This window comes from Somniosus microcephalus, unplaced genomic scaffold (assembly GCF_052327205.1).
Source record: "Somniosus microcephalus isolate GS21.2 unplaced genomic scaffold, FLI_Smic_1.0 unresolved_chr4, whole genome shotgun sequence".
NCBI classification, from domain to species: domain Eukaryota; kingdom Metazoa; phylum Chordata; class Chondrichthyes; order Squaliformes; family Somniosidae; genus Somniosus; species Somniosus microcephalus.
In genome coordinates this window covers 37558300-37584128 of record NW_028225182.1, presented here as the reverse complement: position 1 = coordinate 37584128, position 25829 = coordinate 37558300, and the positions used below count along the sequence as shown (strand labels likewise).

The following is a 25829-nucleotide window of genomic DNA, read 5'->3' as shown; positions in this document are numbered from 1 at the left end:
CTTATTTACTTTTATTAAAACCCTTACCATTTTGAACCCCTCCCTTGACCTTCTCTGCTCTAAGGAGAACAATCCCAGCTTCTCTGCAGTAATATTGTGACCTTTGTAAAGGGATGAAAGCGATGGGAGTTTCTGCCATCTTTCTAGAGCGAGTAGATGGGGTTACAGACACCCAGCTAGGAGTCTGCTGTGAGAATGTTCCAGTCCCACATCGGGGTCAAGAGACTAGACCAAAGCAGCATCTCCTTAATTGGCCATCTTGCTCCATGTCCACTGGCGGTAGGTGTGTCTTGGCCTCGTACTGTCACTCTGCTGGCTCTGTTCCACATTTAACATCCCTTAAAGGTTAGTTACAATTGCCTTTTTGAATATAGTGATGTAACCTACCACCCACCATCACACATGGGTGGGTAGTGGAATCAAACAGTGCTGAGGGGATTGGTAAAGGATCAATGATCTTTTTCATTGCACTCTGGCCTCTGGTGCATTTCCCCCACCCGCCCAAAATCCTTCGCCCACCCCACCTCCCATCACCCCCTGTTGGTGGCCGTGCCTTCAGACATCTGGCCCCTAAGCTCAGACATTCTCTCCCTAAATCCCTCAACCTCTCCTCCTAATACATTGCTTAAAACCTACATCAGTGTCCAGGCATTTACCTGTCCTAATGTCTCCTCCTTTGACTCTGTCACGTTTTTGTCTGATTTACGTGAGTTGAATGCTTTGCTTAGTTGAACATTGGGCAGTGTAACAAGGCACCACTGCAACCAGATGGTGAGGATAAAGGGGCAGGAATATAAGATGGCCATTAACAGATCAAATTAAGAATTTAGGAGGACATTCTTTACACAGAATGTGGAACATGGAGTGGTTGAAGCAGATATATTTGGAGTTGAGATACAGATCGACCATGATCGAATTGAATGGCAGAACAGGCTCGAGGGCCTGAATGGACTCCTCCTGTTCATTTGTAAAGGAGGCTGGTAGCATAGATGAGGGAGAATGAAATAGAGGGCTCTGTGGGGTGGGGAGTTAGATAGAAAGCAAAGCACGCTCTACACTGTCCCATCAAACACTCCCAGGGCAGCAAGAGTACGGGTTAGATACAGAGTAAAGCTCTGTCTACACTGTCTCATCAATCACTCCCAGCGCAGGTACAGCATAAGTTAGATACTGTTGTGTCCCCTTGTGTTCTTATTACTATGTAATACAGACACTTTTAACTCATTTTTAGTTTACAGCTTTTACTCAGTGCTTTCATGATGTTGCTGCCGCATGGTGCGGAGTGATACAAGATGTCCGACCTTGCACTGTGCACTGCCTGACACAGTGTGCCACATAGCAGTATAAATGCACTAACCAAAGTAGTTCCATATAACAATGTAACAAGTAGTTCCATTGAATAATGTGATAATATAACGATGTAACAGATACAGGTTACAGCATGAGTTAGATACAGAGTAAAGCTCCCTCTACACTGTCCCATCAAGCACTCCCAGTGCAGCTACAGCGCAGGTTAGATACAGAATAAAGCTCCCTTTACAATGTCACGTCAAAATCTCCCAGGGCAGGTACAGCACGGGTTAGATATAGAGTAACGCTCCCTCTACACTGTCACTTCAAACAGTCCCAGGACACGCACAGCATGGGTTAGATACAGAGTAAAGCTCCCTCTGCACTGTCCCATGAAACACTCCCAGGGCAGGTACAGCACGGTTAGATACAGAGTAAAGCTCCCTCTACACTGTCCCATCAAATACTCCCAGGACAGGTACAGCACGGGTCAGATACAGAGTAAAGCTCCCTTTAAACTGTCCCATCAAACACTCCCAGGGCAGGTACAGCATAGGTTAGATACAGAGTAAAGCTCCCTTTAGACTGTCGCATCAAACTCTCCCATGGCAGATACAGCACGAGTTAGATACACAGTAAAGCTCCCTCTACACTACCCCATCAAACGCTCCCAAGGCAGGTACAGCACGGGTTAGACACAGAGTAAAGCTCTCTTTACAATGTCCCATCAAACACTCCCAGGGCAGGTACAGCACGGGTTAGATGGAGAGTGAAGCTCCCTCTACACTGTCGCATCAAACACTCCCAGGGCAGGTAGAGCACGGGTTAGATACACAGTAAAGCTCCCTGTGCTCTGCGCAAACAAGGTACCAAATCCCAACCTCAGAGGATCAGACCCTATTAACCACCTCCCTCAGATTTCATGTTCCCACAGCTCGGCCATTTGTGGATCCTCCCCTTCCTTCACTCCACCATTGGCACCTTGGGATGTTTTTCTGCATTAAAGGTGCGATATGATGACAAGTTGGTGTTGTTGTTCCAGTGTGACAGTCTCCATTTACCATCACACTCTTTATCAGACTGTATGAAACAGGACAATTGCAATTAGAGTGACTTTGCCTCTATTTGGGGGTTTTAATTGGATAGACTGTTTCCCCCTCGTGATGTCCTTTTAGTTATCAGCAGGGACGGGGGAGCTTGTCCTGTTTTGCAGACTACGAGTTAGGGGCAGTGGGTGAAGCTCAGGCCCACACTGATCATCTATAAGGGGTCCTCCCCACAAGGGACAGGACACCACTAACAAGAACAAAGAGTCTGTCCGAACTAATGTCCCACAGTACATATCAACTGATTAAGGTCCAACTTTCCGATCCGGTTCAATGAGGCAATGATCCCGTCCGGATCCAGCCACTTGTAGGAGCTTCTGGAAAACCCATTGGACTCCGAGTGTTTGCACGCCAGGCTCCCTGGAGAGGGAGCGGGCAATGCCCACCGGTACACTCGAGGCCTCCCGCAACCGATGGGCACCGCAGGGAGTGGAGAGTCTTATCGACACGAGTAACATAATTATGATTTACTTTTATGAGTTTCCTGTTGTTTTGTCGAAAGAACATTCTGTGTTTGAGTTCCTTTGTTAGTTGTGCCAACTTAAAGAGGGAGGCCAGGTATAAATTCGTTCCTCTGTTGATGACACCGGGACAACCCATGTCATTTTATGGCTCAATTAAAGAAATCCACATTAGACATAGGAACATCGGAACAGGAGGAGGCCATTCAGCCCCTCGAGCCTGTCGCCTCATTCGATGAGATCATGGCTGATCTGGGACCTTACTCCATATACCCGCCTTTGGCCCATATCCCTTAATACCTTTGGTTATCAAAAATCTATCAATCTCAGATTTAAAATTAACAATTGACCCAGCAACAACTGCCGTTAGCGGAAGAGAGTTCCAAACCTCTCCCACCCTTTGTGTGTAGAAGTGTTTCCTAACTTCACTTCTGAAAGATCTGGCTCTAATTTTTAGGCTATGTCCCCTTGTCCTGAACTCCCAACCGGCGGAATTAGTTTGTCTCTGTGTACCCTATCGGTTCCCCTTAATATCTGGAAAACTTCAATCAAATCACCCCTTAACTTTCTAAATTCCGAGCTTCTCACCATTGGGAAAGTACGCTGATCTATCCTTTTTAGATCCAAAGTGGATGACTACTGTATTAATGGTGCCCATCAAAATGTGCCCTTGTGCGACTCTTTCAGGTGGGGGTGATTGACCAAATTGTAATAGGCCCTCCTGGCAATAAATCCATCAGTTCTGACTTTTTCCTTTTTTTATTATTTTTTTTTCTTATTTTTCAAGTTTTATTTAAAGTTTTATTAATTTACAGTTGATTAGTTTAATCAAAAGAGCACCCCTAATTGGTCGAATGTTTTCTTAAGTTACAGTCAATTGCTTTAATCAAAAAGAGCAGCCAAATTTTAAATTAATTTGTTATGGTTCCTTTAAAGTTTTATTTATAAACTAATTGGTTAATCACCCACACAAAAAAGATTACTGTAGATTTGCTTAACCACCCAATCAAAAGGGTCACTCCGATTGGTTGAATTAAAATAGGCCCTCCTGGCAATAAATCCATGAGTTCTGTGATTGGGTAGAAATTGTGGAGATTGGGGTTAATCGGCTCAATGTGACTGCAGGTTGTGTGTATAAAAGGTGCTTGTTGATGGGTGGAGGGATAGTTGAGTTGTTTAGTATCATGGGGGATTTTGTAGTGAGGGGTTTGCTCCCAGTGCTGGTGTTAGTTGGAGCTGTTTGTTCCTCTGATATTTGGCAACAGTTTGGGGGCCAGAGGTTTCCATGGAGAAGAGTAAAAGCCACCCCTGGGCCTCAGCGAGTCCCTTCTCCTGGGTCTCCCTTTGGCTCCGGTTTCAGTGTGTCTGAGGGGCGCAGTGTGTCTCCACTGCAGACTGTGAGGGTGCAGTGTGGAGAGCACAACCTGCTGGTCAGGGTACAGATGGATTTATTTGGAACCAGGCACCTGATTAAAGCTGCTGACCTGACCCTGGGGATGGCAGGTTGTCGGCCAACTGGGATCTACTCTCAGAACCACACCGTCCTCTTTGACTATGGGCTGCATGAGTGTGGCAGCAGAGTGAAGGTAATGTGATTCCTCAACTCTTGCTCTAAGCTTGGTGTCTGGAATAGACCCAACTTGTTTTTCCTACCCTGATTCCTGTCTCCTGCTTTTAAAACCTCCAGACTTGTGTTGAATTATGTATTGTCCTTTGCTTTAACTGGTTTTCCTGAGTGTCTCCAACTTTGATCTCGGCCTTATTGGCCTTGATCCTTCACTTAGGATGTAAGGAAGGAAAAGTTAACTGTCTTGTGGATGTTCAGGTCACTGGGGGTTTAGTTATCTACAATATTGAGTTTTTTTTCTTCCACTCCTTTTGTATCAGAATACAGGGGAGTCTGGCTTAAATGAGGCTTTAATCTTGTTCTTTTCATTGCTCTAAATTATCAACCTGTGGCTCCTTTTTTATTGAAGTGAAGTTGTCCTTTCATTGAGTCTTTATTCTGTTTAATTGTCTTGTGCTTGCAATCCCCCTCCTTGCTTTAGCTGCTGAGGCTGCACAACTTCCAACCACCTGAGTAGAATGTTGTCCATTTCTGAACCTGATGTCTTTCAGATGTCTGGAGATTTCCTGGTCTACGCCACCCACCTGAACCACACCCCCAAGGCCCATGGATCTGTCATTGTGAGAACTAATGGAGCTGTCGTTCCCATTGAGTGCCACTATTTTAGGTAAGATTCTTTACACTGTCGCAAATAACGTCTACAGCTGGTGTAGTTCTCTGACCGTGTCCTAAAATGGCTCCATTGTCTTTCCAGGAAGGGCAATGTGAGCAGCAACCCGATCAAGCCCACCTGGATCCCGTTCAGCTCCACCAAGTCTGGAGAGGGGCTTTCTGTCATTCTCTCTGTGCCTAATGAATGGTATGTGATGGGTGGATGTGGAATGATTTCCTGTAGTCACCCACTGGGAGTTGTACCCAGTCTCCAACCCTTGTCCCTCTTGTACTTCAGATGGCTGGCTCACAGAGCGCACCTCGACTGTCTACTACCTGGGTGACCTCATTCACATTGAGGCCTCTGTTTCAATGACCAACCACATGCCCCTGAAGCTCTACATTGACCGCTGTGTCGCTACGTTGAGCCCAGACGAGGACTCTGCCCCGAGATACAGCATCATTGACTACAATGGGTAAGGAGCACTCTGCTTTCTCCAGCTGATCCTGTCTCAATGGCTTCTCTTGATTCACTCCATGTCGTTTTTTAAAAAAAAAAAAAAAAAAAAAAAAAAATTATTTCTTCAGTTGCCTCCTCGACAGCAAAGCTGAGGACTCCTTCTTCTCAACCTTCGTGTTGCCAAGAGACGAGCGTGAGCTGGACAAGCTCCACTTTGACTTGGATGCGTTCCGCTTCTTTGGAGATGATCGTTCCTTGGTAAGAGGAAGCCGACCACTGCAAAGTATTTACAGCCAATCTGCATAACTGGGTTGTGCTCCACATGAGTGTCCTCCATCTCCTCTTCATCTAACTCTCCAACATATCCTTCTATTCCTTTCTCCTTGATGTATTTATCTAGCTTCCCCTTAAATGAATCTACACTATTCGCCTCAACCACTCCCTGTGGTAGCGAGTTCCACATTCTCACCACTCTCTGGGTAAAGAAGTTTCCCCTGAAATCCCTCTGCTGTATATCCTGTGTACTCCTATGAATCACTAACATTAACCACTTTTCTCTGTTTCTAGCCAGCTTGCTATCCATTCTGCTACTTGTCCCCTGAATCCACCTGTTCATTGAGTTCCCAAGTTGGGAGGGAGTCACTATATAATGACTTGCGTTGACTGTGTCCCTCAGATTTTCATCTCCTGTCACCTGAAGGTTGCTGCAGTGGATCGGAGAGATTCCATGAGCAAAGCTTGTACTTTCCAGAAGATGCAGAATGTGTAAGTGCCCCCTCTCTCCCTCAGGGATGTGTTGTGTGGGGAAGTGATGCCCAACCTGATTGTGAAACTGATTCTCTTGTTTAGCTGGACCCCATTGGAAGTATCCAACAATGACGTTTGTGCCTGTTGTCACTTGGGCAACTGCAGTGCCACAAGGGAGTTTGGATTTGATTCCAGAGGAAGGAGGGATCTTGTACCTGACGCTGGTAGGACATTGATCCTCTAGATGTTGGAGGTTGCCCTTTACCCTCTCTAACTGGAATGTTTGATATTGCAGTGAGTGATGCTGAATTGAAGTGGGAGGGTGAGGCCTCCCTTGGACCCCTGGTCATTCTGGACACTGATGTGACAGACCTGGCAACTGAGTCCCTTAATGAGGTTGAGCAACGGATGGCGGAGAGGTCTCCAGGTGGTGAGTTGGCCGAATGCTAGTTTCCATTTCCCCCTCAGTTTTTTTCACTCACTGTTGGTTTCTCATTGCTGTTTAGGTGCTGAGTCTGAGGTGGTCCTGATGGTGGCCCTGACTGTGACTGCTGTGTCTCTGATCTCTGCTTCGTTGATCGCCTTGTTCCTGTACAGGAAACACAAGCAAACCCTGCGCAACAACTTGTGATTAATAAAGTAGTGAAATTAGCAAATCTGTCATGGTTATTGCTGGCATTTGGTCATTGATCACGGCTGGGGATTTGCATTCTGAATATGGGAAGTTTTCCATATTTATTTACTTCCATTAATGATTCTTGACCCAGTGGCATGCCTGCTGAGTGTATTTAAGCTTTTCACCAGATATCAGGCTACTGGGGTATCTGCCCCATTTCACTAGTTTATTAACAGCAACTTGGAAGTGTTTGCCTGGAGCTAGTTATCTTGGCCTGCTGTTTGTCCCTTGTTAAGGAGCTTTGTGGGGCTCTTGTGGATTGAGGTTAGTGGGACTGATTATTGAGCCCCATGAAATTGCAACGTTCCTGGAAATTTTAATGCTGGGATTAGTTTATTACTAGAAGTGGAGGTTGTTTAGTCCTCTAACTGACTGGGATAATGAGTCTAAATGGGGTAGATGTCCATATTCTAAAAATGATAGCAGCACCAGCGAGGGTGCAAAACATTTATTAGGCTGATGCCAGAACTGAGATTCGACTTATTAGGAAAGATTGACCTGTTTGGGTTGCCTTCTCAAGGAAAGAGAAGGCTGAGGGTGTTTAAAATTATGACTGGGTGCGATGGGTTAGATATCGATGTTTCCACTTGGGGGCAAGACCAGAACTCGGGGCCTGTAACTACAAGGTAGTAACTAACTAATGACTCCAATGGTGAATTCAGGAGAAACTTCTTTACCCAGAGAGTGGTGAGAATGTGGATCTCGCTATCACGGAGTGGTTGAGGCGAATGGTGTAGCTGCATTTAAGGGGGAGCTCTAAGCATGAGGGAGGAAGGATATGCTGTTTGGGTGAGATGAAGGGTGGGAGGAGGCTCGTGTGGAGCATGGACTAGTTGGGCTGAATAGCCTGTTTCTGTGCTGTCGATGGCTTGTTAACCTGCAGGATTAGTCACCTGAGGAATTGCATCTCTGAAGGCCCCTTAAATGGCTTTCGGTCTTGGCCGTGGCTCAGTGGACAGCGCTCTAGCCTGAGTCGGAAGGTCGTAGGTTCAAATCCCACTATAGAAAGCTTGAGTACAAAAGCCAGGCTGACACTCCCAGTGCTGCACTGTCGGAGGTGCCATCTTTCGGATGAGAAGTTAAACCGAGGCCACTTCTGGCCCCTCGGGTGGATGTAAAAGATCCTGTGGCACTTTTTGGAAGAAGAGCAGGGGAGTTCTTCCCTCTGACCAATTGTTATCCATCAGCCAACATCATAAGATGATCTGGCCATTATCACATTGCTGTTTGTAGGCTCTTGATGGGTTGCCATGTTTCTGACAACAGTGACTACATTTCAGAAGTAATTCATTGGTTATGAAGTGCATTTTTTAATTTGTTCATGGGATGTGGGTGTCACTGCCAAGACCTGCATTTATTGCCCATGCCTAGTTAGGCTTGAAGGTGGTGGTGGTGGTGGTGGTGGTGAGCTGCTTTCTAGTCCAGCTGCAGTTGGGCAGGGAGTTGTAGGATTTTGACCCAGCGACTATATGAAGGGACGGCGATATATTTCCAAGTCAGGATGGTGTGTGACTTGGAGGTGCTGGTGTTCCCATGCGCCTGCTGCCCTTGTCCTTCTAGCTGGTAGAGGTCATGGATTTGGGAGATGCTGCCGAAGAAGCCTTGGTGAGTTGCTGCAGTGCATCTTGTAGATGGTACACACTGCAGCCACAGTGTGCCGGTGGTGGAGGGAGTGAATGTTTAAGGTGTTGGTGGGACATCCTGAACATGGTATGGTGCTGTATAAATAAAAGATTGTTCTTTCTAAACATCTCTGACGTGAGTGTGGGACCTACAATAAAAAATAATTATGTCTAACCAACATACTAGGTCCCCAAGTGGGATTGAGTTGCCGTACTGGATCTCCAGCATCCGGTGGGGCTAGAATCCACACAAACTTAACGAGCACACTTTTGTATCTCTCGTGGCCGACCCTGGTCAGTGAATGCTGGCTGAAATCTGCAGTAGGACTGTTGTCAATACTTAACCACTTACATTTATGTCGCCCCTTCAACGTACTGAAATGTCCCAGAAGCGCTTTCAATTAAAATTTGACACCAAGCCACATAAGGAGATATTAGGGCAGATAACCAAAAGCTTGGTCAAAGAGGGAGGTATTAAGGAGCATGGAGCACTGGAGAGGTTTAGGGAGGGAATTCCAGAGCTTGGGGCCCAGGCAGCTGAAGACAAGGCCGCCAACGGTGGAGCGATTGAAATCTGGGATCCTCCAGAGGGCAGAATTGGAGAAGTGCAGATATCTCGGAGACGGGGGTGTTGTAGGGCTGGAGGCCTCAGGATGTCCCAAAGCGCTTTACTTTTGAAATGGAGTCACTGTCGTAATGTGGGAAACGCAGCAGCCAATTTGCAAGCTTCCAAAAACAGCAATGTGAAAATGACCAGATAATCTGTATTTAGTGATGTTGATTGAGGGATAAATATTGTCCCCAGGACACTGGGGAGAACTCCTCCTGCTCTTCTTCCAATAGCAGCCGTAGGATCTTTTACATTCACCTAAGAGGGCAGATGGGACCTCGGTTTAACGTTTCACCCAAAAGATGGCACCTCTGACAGTGCAGCACTCCCTCGGCATTGCACTGGGAGTGTCAGCCTGGATTATGGGCTCAAGTCTCTGGAGTGGGACTTGAACCCTCGACCTTCTGACTCAGAGGCAAGTGTGCTACCGGCTGACACCTTTAAGATGATCTACTGTTGGGGCAGGTTTCCGGTTTATTGATAACATCTGCAATTATATGGTTCCTTACCACGTTAAAATGCCTCACAACACTTCAGGCAGTGAATTACATTTGAAGATCAGAGACTCTTCTGCCTGCGATGGGGGTAGAAACTTTTGAGCACGTGCGGTGGGAGCGGTTTTCTGTCGGACCGCCAATCAGATGAGTTTGTTGGCTCAGGTGTCTCTGAACCCCCGAGGTTCGCAGCGCAGCGGGAGGCCGTTCAGCCCATCAAATCAGTGCCAGCTCTCTCTCTCCGATGCAGCAATCCAAACCTGCCTCTCCGAGACTTCCAGTGCAGGGGTCGTAGTCATGTCCTCGACTCAGCGGCTGAGCGTTCCGGCTCACGATGGTCAGGCAGTTCCCACTTCAGCCCTGTCTTTTTTGTTGGCATTTCATCACAAAGACGACGCAAAAAGTGTCAGGCAGATTGCTGGGAGGACTGTGCCAAGGCCCCATTGCCATGGGAACAAGCTGGCTTGGTTAGGCAGTGTAGGCCACACCTGTCCAAAATGGTAAATCAGCCGTCACTGTCCAAAACTAATCCCACTGATCTACTCTCTTCCCATAGCCCTGTATCAATGCCAAACTAACCCCACTGCCCCGCTCTCTCTCCATAGCCCTGTATCAATCCCAAACTAATCCCACTGGCCCGCTCTACCCGAATAGCCCTGTATCAATCTCCAAACTAATCCCACTGCCCCGCTCTCTCCCCATAGCCCTGTATCAATCCCAAACTAATTCCACTGCCCCACTCTCTCCCCAAAGCCCTGGATCAATCCCAAACTAATCCCACTGCCCCGCTCTCTCCCCATAGCCCTGTATCAATCCAAAACTAATCCCACTACCCCGCTCTCTCCATAACCCTGTATCAATCCCAAACTAATTCCACTGCCCCGCTCTCTCCCCATAGCCCTGTATCAATCCAAAACTAATCCCACTACCCCGCTCTCTCCATAACCCTGTATCGATCCCAAACTAATCTCACTGCCCCGCTCTCTCCCCATAGCCCTGTATCAATCCCAAACTAATTCCACTGCCCCACTCTCTCCCCAAAGCCCTGGATCAATCCCAAACTAATCTCACTGCCCCGCTCTCTCCCCATAGCCCTGTATCAATCCCAAACTAATCCCACTGCCCCGCTCTCTCCCCATAGCCCTGTATCAATCCCAAACTAATCCCACTGCCCCGCTCTCTCCCCATAGCCCTGTATCAATCCAAAACTAATCCCACTACCCCGCTCTCTCCATAACCCTGTATCGATCCCAAACTAATCCCACTACCCCGCTCTCTCCATAACCCTGTATCAATCCCAAACTAATTCCACTGCCCTGCTCTCTCCCCAAAGCCCTGGATCAATCCCAAACTAATCCCACTGCCCTGCTCTCTCCCCATAGTTTTGTATCAATCCCAAACTAATCCCACTGCCCTGCTCTCTCCCCATAGTTTTGTATCAATCCCAAACTAATCCCACTGCCCTGCTCTCTCTCCACAGCCCTGTATCAATCCCAAACTAATTCCACTGCCCCGCTCTCTCTCCACAGCCCTGTATCAATCCCAAACTAATTCCACTGCCCCACTCTCTCCCCATAGCCCTGTATCAATCCCAACCGAATCCCACTGCCCCGCTCTCTCTCCACAGCCCTGTATCAATCCCAAAATAATTCCACTGCCCCACTCTCTCCCCAAAGCCCTGGATCAATCCCAAACTAATCCCACTGCCCCGCTCTCTCCCCATAGCCCTGTATCAATCCCAAACTAATCTCACTGCCCCGCTCTCTCCCCATAGCCCTGTATCAATCCCAAACTAATCCCACTGCCCTGCTCTCTCCCCATAGCCCTGTATCAATCCCAAACTAATCCCACTGCCCCGCTCTCTCCCCATAGCCCTGTATCAATCCTAAACTAATCCCACTGCCCCGCTCTCTCCCCATAGCCCTGTATCAATCCTAAACTAATCCCACTGCCCTGCTCTCTCCATAACCCTGTATCGATCCCAAACTCACCCTTGCCTCTGACTCAGACGGTTGTGGATTTAAGTCCCACTCCAGAGACTCGAGCATAATAATCTAGGCTGACACCCCAGGGCAGGACTGAGGGAGTGCTGCACTGTCGGAGGTGCCGTCTTTCGGCCGCAATGCTAAACTGAGGCCCCGTCTTCCCTCTCAGACGGGCGTAAAAGATCCCATGGCCACTATTTCGTAGAAGAGCAGGGGAGTTATCCCCAGGTGTCCTGGCAAATATTTATCCCTCAATCAACATCACTAAAAACAGATGGTCTGGTCATTATCACGTTGCTGTTTGTGGGAGCTTGCTGTGCGCAAATTGCTGCTTTCTTTCCGACATTACAATAGTGACTGCACTCCAAAAAGTACCTCATTGGCTGTAAAGCGCTTTGGGATGTCCTGAGGTTGTGAAAGGCGCTATATAAATACAAGTCTTTATTTCTTTCTTTTACAGGCGACTTTGGGCCGATGGTTCCCAAAGCTCTCCAACCAATGGGGGCACTTTGGTTTGGTTTTTGGTTGATGACATCGCCCAATGTCTTTCTATTGATGGTTTTGGAGAAGGTCAACCCAATCTCTGCCTCTTTCTTTATCATAGGCAATGGCCCATTAAAAGTCAACCATGTGCTCCCTTTTTAAAGGGTCGCAAATGATAAGGTCTGTAAATTAACATAAATTTGAAAGGAACCTTAACAAATCAAATTAAAATTTGGTTGCCGGGGGTGATGATGCACTCCATTCTCCGCGGCGCCCACCGGTCGCGGAAGGCCTCAAGCGTGCCAGTGGATTCCGCGTACTCCATATCCAGGGCCACCCGGGCGCGAACGTGGCCGCGGAAGAGAGGCAGGCAATCGGGCAGCTCTTTCCCACCCTCTTTCCAGTTGCCTGTTGACACAGCCGAGGCGAAAACTCCCTTTCGTCTTTTGTGTCGCCGCGAGATCACCGGGACAAGCTCTGGTTCAACCTGGATGCGTTCCGCTTCCTTGAGGATGCCAGGGACCTGGTAAGAGTTGGCCAGATGTTGGAAGGTAAGACGGTGAGCGTTGACGCTGAGTAACTCCTGGATGTGTCTCCTGCAGATCTTCATCAGTTGCCACCTGAGAGTAGCTGCAGCAGATCAAAGGACAGATTCAGTCAACAAAGCCTGTTCCTTCCAGAAGCCAGCCAACCGGTGAGAGGAATCTACCCCCGAATGGTGGACCTCTTTCTTTTTGGCGTATGGATGCATTCTGACCGATGGCTTGCTTCCTTGTTTAGATGGTCCCCGGTGGACGAGTTGGGCCTGTCCCTGCTGGAAGGATCCAATGAGGTTTGTGCCTGTTGTGATGGGGGCAACTGCAGAGCCCAGAGATTGCGATCTGGAGGAAGACCACACTCCAGGTGCAGGAGGGAGGTCCCATCTGCGCTTGGAATGTTGTGGTGGTGTTGGGTGTTGAGGGTGAAGAAGGATGTTTTGTAACTGGATGGAACTAATTGTTGCAGAGTCTGAGCCTGTGTGGGAGAGTGAGGCCTCACTTGGACCTCTGATCGTTCTGGATGTAGATCTGGACGTGGTTCATTCGGTGGATAGTGAAGCTGTTGGGACTCGTGAGGATGTTCCGAGTTCTTATCGAGGTGACTCCTGACTCCATATTGGCTTCTCGTTCTCCGCAGGTGATGTGGGTTCTGAGCTGCTTCTGGTCGTGGCTGTGACGTTGGCAGCTGAGGTCCTGATCTCCGCCTCTCTGGTGGACTTCCTACTGTCCAGGAAACACAACTGAATCCTCTCCCTCAAATGAGCTGCTTTATTTGTCAAAAAATGCTTCAATGAAATTGAAATGTCACTTGGTTGAGTTACAGTCTATGGTGTTGAACTGGATTTTAAATACACTGTCATGGTGGTTTGACCTAAGTTGTCTAAATGACACTAGACCAGTTTTGGAGGCCTATATTTAACTGACAATTTCACCACACACCGCTCAGTTTTGGGTAGTTGAAAGTAGGCATTTGCACCTGGAATAAGATTGTGGCCTTAATAGGATGGCAACTGGAATCATACAGCACAGAAAGAGGCCATTCGGCCCATCATGCCTGTGCTAGCTCTTTGAAAGAGCTCTCCAATTAGTCCCACTCCCCCCCCGGCTCTTCCCCATATCCCTGCCATTTTCACCTCTTTGTATTTATCCAATTCCCATTTTTGAAAGAGACTATTGAATCTGCTTCCACCGCCCTTTCAGGCAGCGTGTTCCAGATCACAACAACTTCTTTATATTAGAAGTCTCCTCACCTCTGGCTCTCTTGTCAATGACGTTATTTACTAACCCTTCTGTCAGTGGAAACCGTTTCTCCTTATTTACTTTAATCAAAACCCTTACCATTTTGAACCCCTCCCTTGACCTTCTCTGCTCTAAGGAGAACAATCCCAGCTTCTCTGCAGTAATATTGTGACCTTTGTAAAGGGATGAAAGCGATGGGGAGCTTCTGCCATCTTTCTAGAGCGAGTAGATGGGGTTACAGACACCCAGCTAGGAGTCCGCTGTGAGAAGGTTCCAGTCCCACATCGGGGTCAAGAGACTAGACCAAAGCAGCATCTCCTTAATTGGCCATCTTGCTCCATGCCCACTGGCGGTAGGTGTGTCTTGGCCTCGTACTGTCACTCTGCTGGCTCTGTTCCACATTTAACATCCCTTAAAGGTTAGTTACAATTGCCTTTTTGAATATAGTGATGTAACCTACCACCCACCATCACACATGGGTGGGTAGTGGAATCAAACAGTGCTGAGGGGATTGGTAAAAGATCAATGATCTTTTTCATTGCACTCTGGCTTCTGGTGCATTTCCCCCACCCGCCCAAAATCCTTCGCCCACCCCACCTCCCATCACCCCCTGTTGGTGGCCGTGCCTTCAGACATCTAGCCCCTCAGCTCAGACATTCTCTCCCTAAATCCCTCAACCTCTCCTCCTAATACATTGCTTAAAACCTACATCAGTGTCCAGGCATTTACCTGTCCTAATGTCTCCTCCTTTGACTCTGTCACGTTTTTGTCTGATTTACGTGAGTTGAATGCTTTGCTTAGTTGAACATTGGGCGGTGTAACAAGGCACCACTGCAACCAGATGGTGAGGATAAAGGGGCAGGAATATAAGATGGCCATTAACAGATCAAATTAAGAATTTAGGAGGACATTCTTTACACAGAATGTGGAACATGGAGTGGTTGAAGCAGATATATTTGGAGTTGAGATACAGATCGACCACGATCGAATTGAATGGCAGAACAGGCTCGAGGGCCTGAATGGACTCCTCCTGTTCATTTGTAAAGGAGGCTGGTAGCATAGATGAGGGAGAATGAAATAGAGGGCTCTGTGAGGTGGGGAGTTAGATAGAAAGCAAAGCACGCTCTACGCTGTCCCATCAAACACTCCCAGGGCAGCAAGAGTACGGGTTAGATACAGAGTAAAGCTCCGTCTACACTGTCTCATCAATCACTCCCAGCGCAGGTACAGCATAAGTTAGATACTGTTGTGTCCCCTTGTGTTTTTATTACTATGTAATACAGGCACTTTTAACTCATTTCTGGTTTACAGCTTTTACTCAGTGCTTTCATGATGTTGCTGCCGCATGGTGCGGAGTGATACAAGATGTCCGACCTTGCACTGTGCACTGCCTGACACAGTGTGCCACATAGCAGTATAAATGCACTAACCAAAGTAGTTCCATATAACAATGTAACAAGTAGTTCCATTTAACAATGTGATAATATAACGATGTAACAGATACAGGTTACAGCATGAGTTAGATACAGAGTAAAGCTCCCTCTACACTGTCCCATCAAGCACTCCCAGTGCAGCTACAGCGCGGGTTAGATACAGAATAAAGCTCCCTTTACAATGTCACGTCAAAATCTCCCAGGGCAGGTACAGCACGGGTTAGATATAGAGTAACGCTCCCTCTACACTGTCACTTCAAACAGTCCCAGGACACGCACAGCATGGGTTAGATACAGAGTAAAGCTCCCTCTGCACTGTCCCATGAAACCCTCCCAGGGCAGGTAGCGCACGGTTAGATACAGAGTAAAGCTCCCTCTACACTGTCCCATCAAATACTCCCAGGACAGGTACAGCACGGGTCAGATACAGAGTAAAGCTCCCTTTAAACTGTCCCATCAAACGCTCCCAGGGCAGGTACAGCATAGGTTAGATACAGAGTAAAGCTCCCTTTAGACTGTCGCATCAAACTCTCCCATGGCAGATACAGCATGAGTTAGATACAGAGTAAAGCTCCCTCTGCACTACCCCATCAAACACTCCCAAGGCAGGTACAGCACGGGTTAGACACAGAGTAAAGCTCTCTTGACAATGTCCCATCAAACACTCCCAGGGCAGGTACAGCACGGGTTAGATGGAGAGTGAAGCTCCCTCTACACTGTCCCATCAAACACTCTCAGGGCAGGTAGAGCACGGGTTAGATACACAGTAAAGCTCCCTGTGCTCTGCGCAAACAAGGTACCAAATCCCAACCTCAGAGGATCAGAGCCTATTAACCACCTCCCTCAGATTTCATGTTCCCACAGCTCGGCCATTTGTGGATCCTCCCCTTCCTTCACTCCACCGTTGGCACCTTGGGATGTTTTTCTGCATTAAAGGTGCGATATGATGACAAGTTGGTGTTGTTGTTCCAGTGTGACAGTCTCCATTTACCATCACACTCTTTATCAGACTGTATGAAACAGGACAATTGCAATTAGAGTGACTTTGCCACTATTTTGGGGTTTTAATTGGATAGACTGTTTCCCCCTCGTGATGTCCTTTTAGTTATCAGCAGGGACGGGGGAGCTTGTCCTGTTTTGCAGACTACGAGTTAGGGGCAGTGGGTGAAGCTCAGGCCCACACTGATCATCTATAAGGGGTCCTCCCCACAAGGGACAGGACACCACTAATAAGAACAAAGAGTCTGTCCGAACTAATGTCCCACAGTACATATCAACTGATTAAGGTCCAACTTTCCGATCCGGTAAAATGAGGCAATGATCCCGTCCGGATCCAGCCACTTGTAGAAGCTTCTGGAAAACCCATTGGACTCCGAGTGTTTGTGCGCCAGGCTCCCTGGATAGGGAGCGGGCAGTGCCCACCGGTACACTCGAGGCCTCCCGCGACCGGTGGGCACCGCAGGGAATGGAGAGTCTTATCGACACGAGTAATAATATGATGATTTACTTTTATGAGTTTCCTGTCGTTTTGTCGAAAGAACATTCTGTGTTTGAGTTCCTTTGTTAGTTGTGCCAACTTAAAGAGGGAGGCCAGGTGTAAATTCGTTCCTCTGTTGATGACACCGGGATAACCCATGTCATTTTATGGCTCAATTTAAAAAAAAAACACATTAGACATTGGAACATGGGAACAGGAGGAGGCCATTCAGCCCCTCGAGCCTGTCGCCCCATTCAATGAGATCATGGCTGATCTGGGACCTAACTCCATATACCTGTCTTTGGCCCGTATCCCTTAATACCTTTGGGTATCAAAAATCTATCAATCTCAGATTTCAAATTAACAATTGACCCAGCAACAACTGCTGTTAGCGGAAGAGAGTTCCAAACCTTTCCCACCCTTTGTGTGTAGAAGTGTTTCCTAACTTCAATTCTGAAAGATCTGGCTCTAATTTTTAGGCCATGTCCCCTTGTCCTGAACTCCCAACCGGCGGAAATAGTTTGTCTCTGTGTACCCTATCGGTTCCCCTTAATATCTTGAAAACTTCAATCAAATCACCCCTTAACTTTCTAAATCCCGAGCTTTTCACCATTGGGAAAGTACGCTGATCTATCCTTTTTAGATCCAAAGTGGATGACTACTGTATTAATGGTGCCCATCAAAATGTGCCCTTGTGCGACTCTTTCAGGTGGGGGTGATTGACCAAATTGCAATAGGCCCTCGTGGCAATAAATCCATCAGTTCTGGCATTTTTTTCCTTTTTTTATTCTTCTTATTTTTTCTTTTTTTGTCAAGTTTTATTAAAAGTTTTATTAATTTACAGTTGATTAGTTTAACCAAAAGAGCACCCCTATTGGTCGAATGTTTTCTTAAGTTACAGTCAATTGCTTTAATCAAAAAGAGCAATCAAATTTGAAATTAGTTTGTTCAGGTTCCTTTAAAGTTTTATTTATTTACAGACTAACTGGTTAATCACCCACACATAAAAGTGTACAGTTGATTGGTGTAACCACCCAATCAAAAGAGTCACTCCGATTGGTCGAATTAAAATAGGCCCTCCTGGCAATAAATACATGAGTTCTGGCATTGGGTAGAAATTGTGGAGCTTGGGGTTAATTGGCTCAATGTGACTGCAGGTTGTGTGTATAAAAGGTGCTTGTTGATGGGTGCAGGGATAGTTGAGTTGTTTAATATCATGGGGGATTTTGTAGTGAGGGGTTTGCTCCCAGTGCTGGTGTTAGTTGGAGCTGTTTGTTCCTCTGATATTTGGCAACAGTTTGGGGGCCAGAGGTTTCCATGGAGAAGAGTAAAAGCCACCCCTGGGCCTCAGAGAGTCCCTTCTCCTGGGTCTCCCTTTGGCTCCGGTTTCAGTGTGTCTGCGGGGCGCAGTGTGTCTCCACTGCAGACTGTGAGGGTGCAGTGTGGAGAGCACAACCTGCTGGTCAGGGTACAGATGGATTTATTTGGAACCAGGCACCTGATTAAAGCTGCTGACCTGACCCTGGGGACGGCAGGTTGTCGGCCAACTGGGATCTACTCTCAGAACCACACCATCCTCTTTGATTATGGGCTGCATGAGTGTGGCAGCAGAGTGAAGGTAATGTGATTCCTCAACTCTTGCTCTAAGCTTGGAGTATGGATTAGACCCAACTCTTTATTCCTACCTTTGGTGAAATGTCATTGATGTTGAGGAGATTCCTGTCTCCTGCTTTTAAATCCTCAGACTTGTGTTGAATTATGCATTGTCCTTGGCTTTAACTGGTCTTCCTGAGTCTCCAACCTTGTGATCTCAGCCCTATTGGCTTTGAGCCTTCACTTAGTTCTTCAAACTTTTCCTTCCATACATCTTGGCCTAGAAATTCAGTTCGGACGCTATTGCGGCGCTAAAGTCGGGCGCTCGTCAAATTTAGCGGCCGCCGGAAAGTGCAGGCGAGCTCGCCGAAATTCAGTAGATTTGGCCAACTTTTTGGCCGAGCGCTGCAAAAGGCGTTGGAACCCTGTGTTCAGGCGCTAATCCGGCGATGCAGCCAGATAACGCCGATTCCGGGCGCAGCGCAGGTGCGATCATGTGGTGAGTGTCAGCAGACACCCTGACGCCGGCCAGCTCTTAAAGGGGGAAGGGTCAACTTTGACTGCAGCCACGCCCTGCATGCTGTAGCCCTGCAACTAGGCCTCAGGACTGGTTGTGTGCCATATCAACGCCTGGAGGTCATGGAGAGGGCCCGTGAAAGAGCCCAGCGGTTCTCTGAGCATGCGCTGGGTGTGCTCCTTCATGGGGTGCGCAAAAGAAGACGGGTCGTGTGCCCGGCTAGTGGCAGGAAGGCTCCCAGGAGCCAGTTCAGGGAGGCGTGGACCAAAATTGCCCGGAGGGTCTCCTCCAACTCCGATGTTCCCAGGAGTGCGGACCAGTGCCGCAAGAAATACAATGACCTATGTCGGCTGGTCAAGGTGAGTACCCTTTCCAATGTCCCCCTCATCCTTGCATGTGCACCTCCCATTAGGGCCAAAGGGACATTCAAGGTCTAATGCCCAGCCCTGCTGCCGCTGGAATGGCACTTGCATGTTAATCAATAGCTCTTTCTGCACTTACCACACTGTGCAAGCTATTCCACCATGGGAGGCCTCACACACAGCTACAGGGCACCACACTGTGCAAGCTATTCCACCATGGGAGGCCTCACACACAGCAACAGGGCACCACACTGTGCAAGCTATTCCACCATGGGAGGCCTCACACAGCAACAGGGCACCACACTGTGCAAGCTATTCCACCATGGGAGGCCTCACACACAGCAACGGGGCACCACACTGTGCAAGCTATTCCACCATGGGAGGCCTCACACACAGCAACGGGGCACCACACTGTACTTAGACGCCCTCCTTTCTCTTGCAGGCCAAGCTGGCGAGGAACGCCAGGAGCCTGCGTGTCACTGGTGGAGGCCCTCGCGATTACCAGGAGCTAACGGCTCTGGAAGAGAGGGTGGCCCGACTGCTGCGTCACCCGGTGATTGGGCCTGTGGCGCTCGGCGACGCCGACCCTATACTGGAACCCACTGGTAAGGACAGGATCGGGTGCACCTCTCTCCTTGCCCTCGCGCATCAGATCTACATCCTTCCCCACTGGCCGAAAAATGCGCATAATGCACCAGTGCGGCCTCCCTCGCTGTCGGCCTGTCCTCACTCTAAAGCTACACTTGTGCCTTCCTGCTTTCAGCTGGTGAGGAGGAGGTGCTCCCTGAAGCCCACACAGCCAGGCCCTCGGAGGAGGAGGACGTCGAGGAGCAGCAGGAAGGCGCCACCTCGGGGGAACCCTCCTCCGCTCCAGGAGATGGCAATGAAGGGGAGACGTCTGGCGTGCCGGAGAGCCAGGGGGAGGCGGGGGAGGGGAGCCCCGAACCTGGTCCCAGTGGCATGGACGCACGCGGCAAGGCTCCGGCGGCACACCAGCCTTCTGCCCAGAGGGGGGAGGCGGTGGAGGGGAGGGCAGAACCTGGTCCCAGTGGCGTGGCCACACGCGGCAACGCTCCGGCGGCACGCCAGCCTTCTGGCCAGAGGGTGGAGGCGCCCTCCAGTCCGGACTCGGACGTCGCCCAGGAGGTGCGCCTCCTGGACGAGATGTCGGCGGCGTCGGAGCGCCGGCACGTCGAAATCATGGAGGTGGTGGCACAGATGCCTCACGCCATCGAAAGCCTCGCTCAAAGTGTGGTGGCTTTCGGCCAATCCCAGGCCAGGGGCCTAGAGCTATTCGCAGCAGCGCACGCCAGGGGGGTGGAGCTCCTTGTGGCAGCGCATGAGGGGGGTCGAACAACTCGAGGCAGCGCAGCACGCCAGTCGCCAGCTGAGAGGTGCTGTGCAGACAATGGCACTGCAGATGCGGGGACATGCCGGCGCAGTTGGGGCACTGACTTCTGCCACCCTCGCACTGGCGCGGAGGCGTCGCCAGGCCAGCCGCCGCCCTGCTGCCGCACACCGGTCTGGCGACCAACAGTTTGGCGCGCTTGCTCCCCGGCCAGGCCGGCCGAGTGCACGTGTGTCTGGCGACCAGCGCGCGCCTGGCATCACCCACCTTGTCCCCATTGGTGCAGGCGAGCCTGCGACTCCCCCAGCCAGGGTGCAAGGAGCTACTGCAGCCAGTGAAGAGGGCCACCCACAGCTGCAGCAGCCACCAGCCGGCCCCTCCCGGGCCCGCCCTCGTGTAGGCCGACCCCCAAGGGCATCTGGCGAGACGCCTTGTCGCCCTGAGGATCCTTCCCCCAGCCTCGCCACAGCCTCACGGCCCAGCTTGAGGCGCAGCAGCAGGACGGGCCGGGGCAAAAGACGGCTGTCGACAGACTCGCCCTCTCGCCACACCGAATAGAGTGTGTTGAGCGAGGGTTTGGGTGATGCGGGGGCTTCTGTTCTGGGGGGCATTATGTGGTTTGGTTTTATGGGGGTCTTTGTGTTGTGGGGGGGGCTTGTTTTTGTTAGGCCAGTGACGAAGGCCATTTGGATGGTGATGTTATGTTAGTCCTCCCCAGGTTTTGGGAGTGACAGAAGTTTGTTACTGTTTTTTGGGGGTCTTCTCTGTTTTGCGCTTCCATGTGGGAAGGGCCCTGAGTTTTTGAAATAAAGATGTTTATTTATTCACCATGTGCAGGTGTCATGTTTCAAGTGGTTGTTGGGTTAACCGGCTGAGGGCTTGCGAAGCGGCTGCGTTCAGTGGGCCAGGCCATTCCCTGACAGGGGGCCTAGAAGTGTCGAGCAATAAGCCCCCGGCGGACGGCCCTTGGACCTTGTCGCTCCCTCCTGGCCTGGTGCTCCTCCTCAGGGTCCTCCTGCTCGTCCTCCTGAGGTGGTGGGGCAATGTCGGGTGGCAGTGCCTGAGTCCTGCGGATAGCCAGGTTGTGGAGCATGCAGCACACCACGACGAACTGGGAGACTCTATCCGGCGAATACTGAAGAGACCCGCCCGAACGATCCAGGCAACGGAACCGTTGCTTGAGGACGCCTATCGTTTGCTCTATTAGGTTCCTTGTGGCTTGATGGCTTTCGTTGTATGTCAGCTCCGCTGGGGTCCTGACCGCGCGGAGCGGGGTCATGAGCCATCTGCACAAAGGGTAGCCCTTGTCCCCGATAAGCCAGCCCCTTGGTGGAGGCTGTGCCTGGAACATGTCAGCCACAGTAGTCTGGCGCAGGATAAAGGCATCGTGGCTGCTTCCTGGGAAGTGGGCATTGACAGCTAGGATGCGCTGCCTGTGGTCACACACCAGCTGCACATTTAGGGAATGGTAGCCCTTCCGGTTGCGGTATTGCTCGGCATTGTGGATAGGTGCCCGCATAGCCACATGCGTGCAGTCAATGGCGCCCTGCACCATGGGGAAGGCCGCGATCTTGGCAAATCCGAATGCACGCTGCTCCTGCTTGTGTTGGGTCATGGGGAAGGAGATGAATTGGTGCCTCCTCGCGAAAAGTGCTTCGGTGACCTGTCGGATGCAGCGATGCGCGGCGAACTGGGAGATGTTCGCGATGTCCCCAGCAGCGGCTTGGAAGGAGCCGCTTGCATAAAAGCTGAGAGCCACCGTGACCTTCACTTCCACCGAGAGAGGCGCCCTGGACATGAGCTGTGGCTGCAAATCTGCATGAAGCAGCTGGCAGATCTCTTCAACCACCTCCCTTCTGAAGCGCAGCCTCTTAAAACAATGCGCCGCAGTCATGGTGAGATATGAGACCTGCTCCCGGTATTGCCTGACTGGGTAAGGCCTACGTTGGCGACGCCTAATGGCCCCTCTGCATCTAGGCATGCCTGGCCCTCTCTCAAAGCGTCTGCGAGCCCTTCGCACAAAATGTAGGAACTGAGGGTTGGCCCCCCATGCAGCCCCCATTACAAAGTTCCAAACAGCAAAATCACAAGGATGCAAATGTCAAAGCACTGGCTAGAAGCCAAAAATACCTCTCCTATGGTGTCCGAAATCAGTAATCTCTGTGCCTTGCTCTCTGTGCAGAAATCCAAACCAGTCAAGTCATTGCAGCGAAATGGCTGGCTTTTATGGGTGAGTGGATGTGCCCTTTAATTAGCGCTCCCCGAATCCCACAGGGCCTCTGTTGAGTTCCATTTCACAGTTCTTAGCAGCGCCACGGCCACATCGGCCGGGCGCCACTGAATTTCCGGTTTGGGGCGCACAAACGGCGTTGCACGACGGAATGACGTCATAAGATGCGCGCGCAGCTGAGTGGGCGCTAACACTTTGCGCCGGCGCTAAAGCCCAGCTGAATTTTGGCGTAGGCGCAGATCCGGCGGTGCCCGGGCGCTAAGTGGATAGCGCCGGAAATCTGGCGCTAACGGCTGGCGCAAACAGCTGAATTTCTAGGCCCTTGTCTTGTGGATTTTCAGGTCCCTGGGGATTCAGTTTAATGGTTCAGTTATCTACAATATTCAGTTTTTGTCTCTCTCTCTCTCTCATACAGAGGAGCTGTGATTAAATGAGGATTTAATCTTGTTCTTTTCATTGCTCTAAAATTATCAACCTGTGGCTCCTTTTATTGAAGTGAAGCTGTCCTTTCATTGAGTCTTTATTCTGTTTAATTGTCTTGTGCTTGCAATCCCCCTCCTTGCATTAGCTACTGAGGCTGCACAACTTCCAACCACCTGAGTAGAATGTTGTCCATTTCTGAACCTGATGTCTTTCAGATGTCTGGAGATTTCCTGGTCTATGCCACCCACCTGAACCACACCCCCAAGGCCCATGGATCTGTCATTGTGAGAACTAATGGAGCTGTCGTTCCCATTGAGTGCCACTATTTTAGGTAAGATTCTTTACACTGTCGCGAATAACGTCTACAGCTGGTGTAGTTCTCTGACCTTGTCCTAAAATGGCTCCGTTGTCTTTCCAGGAAGGGCAATGTGAGCAGTGACCCGATCAAGCCCACCTGGATCCCGTTCAGCTCCACCAAGTCTGGAGAGGGGCTTCTGTCATTCTCTCTGCGCCTAATGAACGGTATGTGATGGGTGGATGGGGAATGACTTCCTGTAGTCACCCACTGGCAGTTGTACCCAGTCTCCAACCCTTGTCCCTCTTGTACTTCAGATGACTGGCTCACAGAGCGCACCTCGACTGTCTACTACCTGGGTGACCTCATTCACATTGAGGCCTCTGTTTCAATGACCAACCACATGCCCCTGAAGCTCTACATTGATCGCTGTGTCGCTACGTTGAGCCCAGACACGGACTCCACCCCGCGATACAGCATCATTGACTACAATGGGTAAGGAGCACTCTGCTTTCTCCAGCTAGTCCTGTCTCAATGGCTTCTCTTGATTCACTCAATGTCCCTTTTTAAAAAATTATTTCTTCAGTTGCCTCCTGGACAGCAAAGCTGAGGACTCCTTCTCAACCTTCGTGTTGCCAAGAGACGAGCGTGAGTTGGACAAGCTCCACTTTGACCTGGATGCGTTCCGCTTCTTTGGAGATGACCGTTCCTTGGTAAGAGGAAGCCGACCATTGCAAAGTATTTACAGCCAATCTGCATAACTGGCTTGTGCTCCACACGAGTGTCCTCCCACCCCTCTTCATCTAACTCCAACATATCCTTCTATTCCTTTCTCCCTGATTTATTTATCTAGCTTCCCCTTAAATGCATCTACACTATTTGCCTCAAACACTCCCTGTGGTAGCGAGTTCCATATTCTCACCACTCTGGGTAAAGAAGTTTCCCCTGAAATCCCTCTGCTGTATATCCTGTGATCCTATGAATCACTAACATTAACCACTTTTCTCTGTTTCTAGCCAGCTTGCTATCCATTCTGCTACTTGTCCCCTGAATCCACCTGTTCATTGAGTTCCCAAGTTGGGAGGGAGTCACTATATAATGACTTGTGTTGACTGTGTCCCTCAGATTTTCATCTCCTGTCACCTGAAGGTTGCTGCAGTGGATCGGAGAGATTCCATGAGCAAAGCTTGTACTTTCCAGAAGATGCAGAATGTGTAAGTGCCCCCTCTCTCCCTCAGGGATGTGTTGTGTGGGGAAGTGATGCCCAACCTGATTGTGAAACTGATTCTCTTGTTTAGCTGGACCCCATTGGAAGTATCCAACAATGACGTTTGTGCCTGTTGTCACTTGGGCAACTGCAGTGCCACAAGGGAGTTTGGATTTGATTCCAGAGGAAGGAGGGATCTTGTACCTGAAGCTGGTAGGACATTGATCCTCTAGATGTTGGAGGTTGCCCTTTACCCTCTCTAACTGGAATGTTTGATATCGCAGGGAGTGATGCTGAATTGAAGTGGGAGGGTGAGGCCTCACTTGGACCCCTGGTCATTCTGGACACTGATGTGACAGACCTGGCAACCGAGTCCCTTAATGAGGTTGAGCAACGGATGGCGGAGAGGTCTCCAGGTGGTGAGTTGGCCGACTGCTAGTTTCCATTTCCCCCTCAGTATTTCCTTCACTCACTTGGTTTCTCATTGCTGTTTAGGTGCGGAGTCTGAGGTGGTCCTGATGGTGGCCCTGACTGTGACTGCTGTCTCTCTGATCTCTGCTTCTTTGATCGCCTTGTTCCTGTACAGGAAACGCAAGCAAACCCTGCGCAACAACTTGTGATTAATAAAGTGGTGAAATTAGCAAATCTGTCATGGTTATTGCTTGCATTTGGTCATTGATCACGGCTGGGGATTTGCATTCTGAATATGGGAAGTTTTCCATATTTATTTACTTCCATTAATGATTCTTGACCCAGTGGCATGCCTGCTGAGTGTATTTAATCTTTTCACCAGATATTGGGCTACTGGGGTATCTGCCCCATTTCACTAGTTTATTAACAGCAACTTGGAAGTGTTTGCCTGGAGCGAGTTATCTTGGCCTGCTGTTTGTCCCTTGTTAAGGAGGTTTGTGGGGCTCTTGTGGAGTGAGGTTAGTGGGCCTGATTATTGAGCCCCATGAAATTGCAACGTTCCTGGAAATTTTAATGCTGGGATTAGTTTATTACTAGAAGTGG

The 25829-nt window shown here is 49.5% G+C and overlaps 2 protein-coding genes across 2 annotated transcripts; both read left to right on the top strand.

Annotated features, from left to right (window-relative positions):
- Positions 1–4001: 4001 nt before the first annotated feature.
- On the top strand, positions 4002–13435 carry LOC147090563 (zona pellucida sperm-binding protein 3-like). Its single transcript, XM_085977067.1, is given in 14 exon segments — positions 4002–4443; positions 4976–5091; positions 5179–5254; positions 5256–5283; positions 5374–5551; positions 5664–5793; positions 6212–6300; positions 6385–6506; positions 6578–6712; positions 6789–6909; positions 12573–12678; positions 12755–12846; positions 12933–12997; positions 13329–13435. Coding segments are annotated over 14 exon segments (1800 nt in total). The 5' UTR covers positions 4002–4008.
- A 4599-nt stretch (positions 13436–18034) lies between these two features.
- LOC147090562 (zona pellucida sperm-binding protein 3-like) lies at positions 18035–25063 on the top strand. The gene is made up of 7 exons (XM_085977312.1): positions 18035–18458; positions 23529–23644; positions 23732–23835; positions 23926–24103; positions 24195–24321; positions 24734–24822; positions 24907–25063. Exons 1-7 carry the CDS (start codon positions 18057–18059, stop codon positions 25046–25048), a joined length of 1158 nt encoding a protein of 385 aa, XP_085833438.1. The 5' UTR covers positions 18035–18056; the 3' UTR covers positions 25049–25063.
- Positions 25064–25829: the final 766 nt, after the last annotated feature.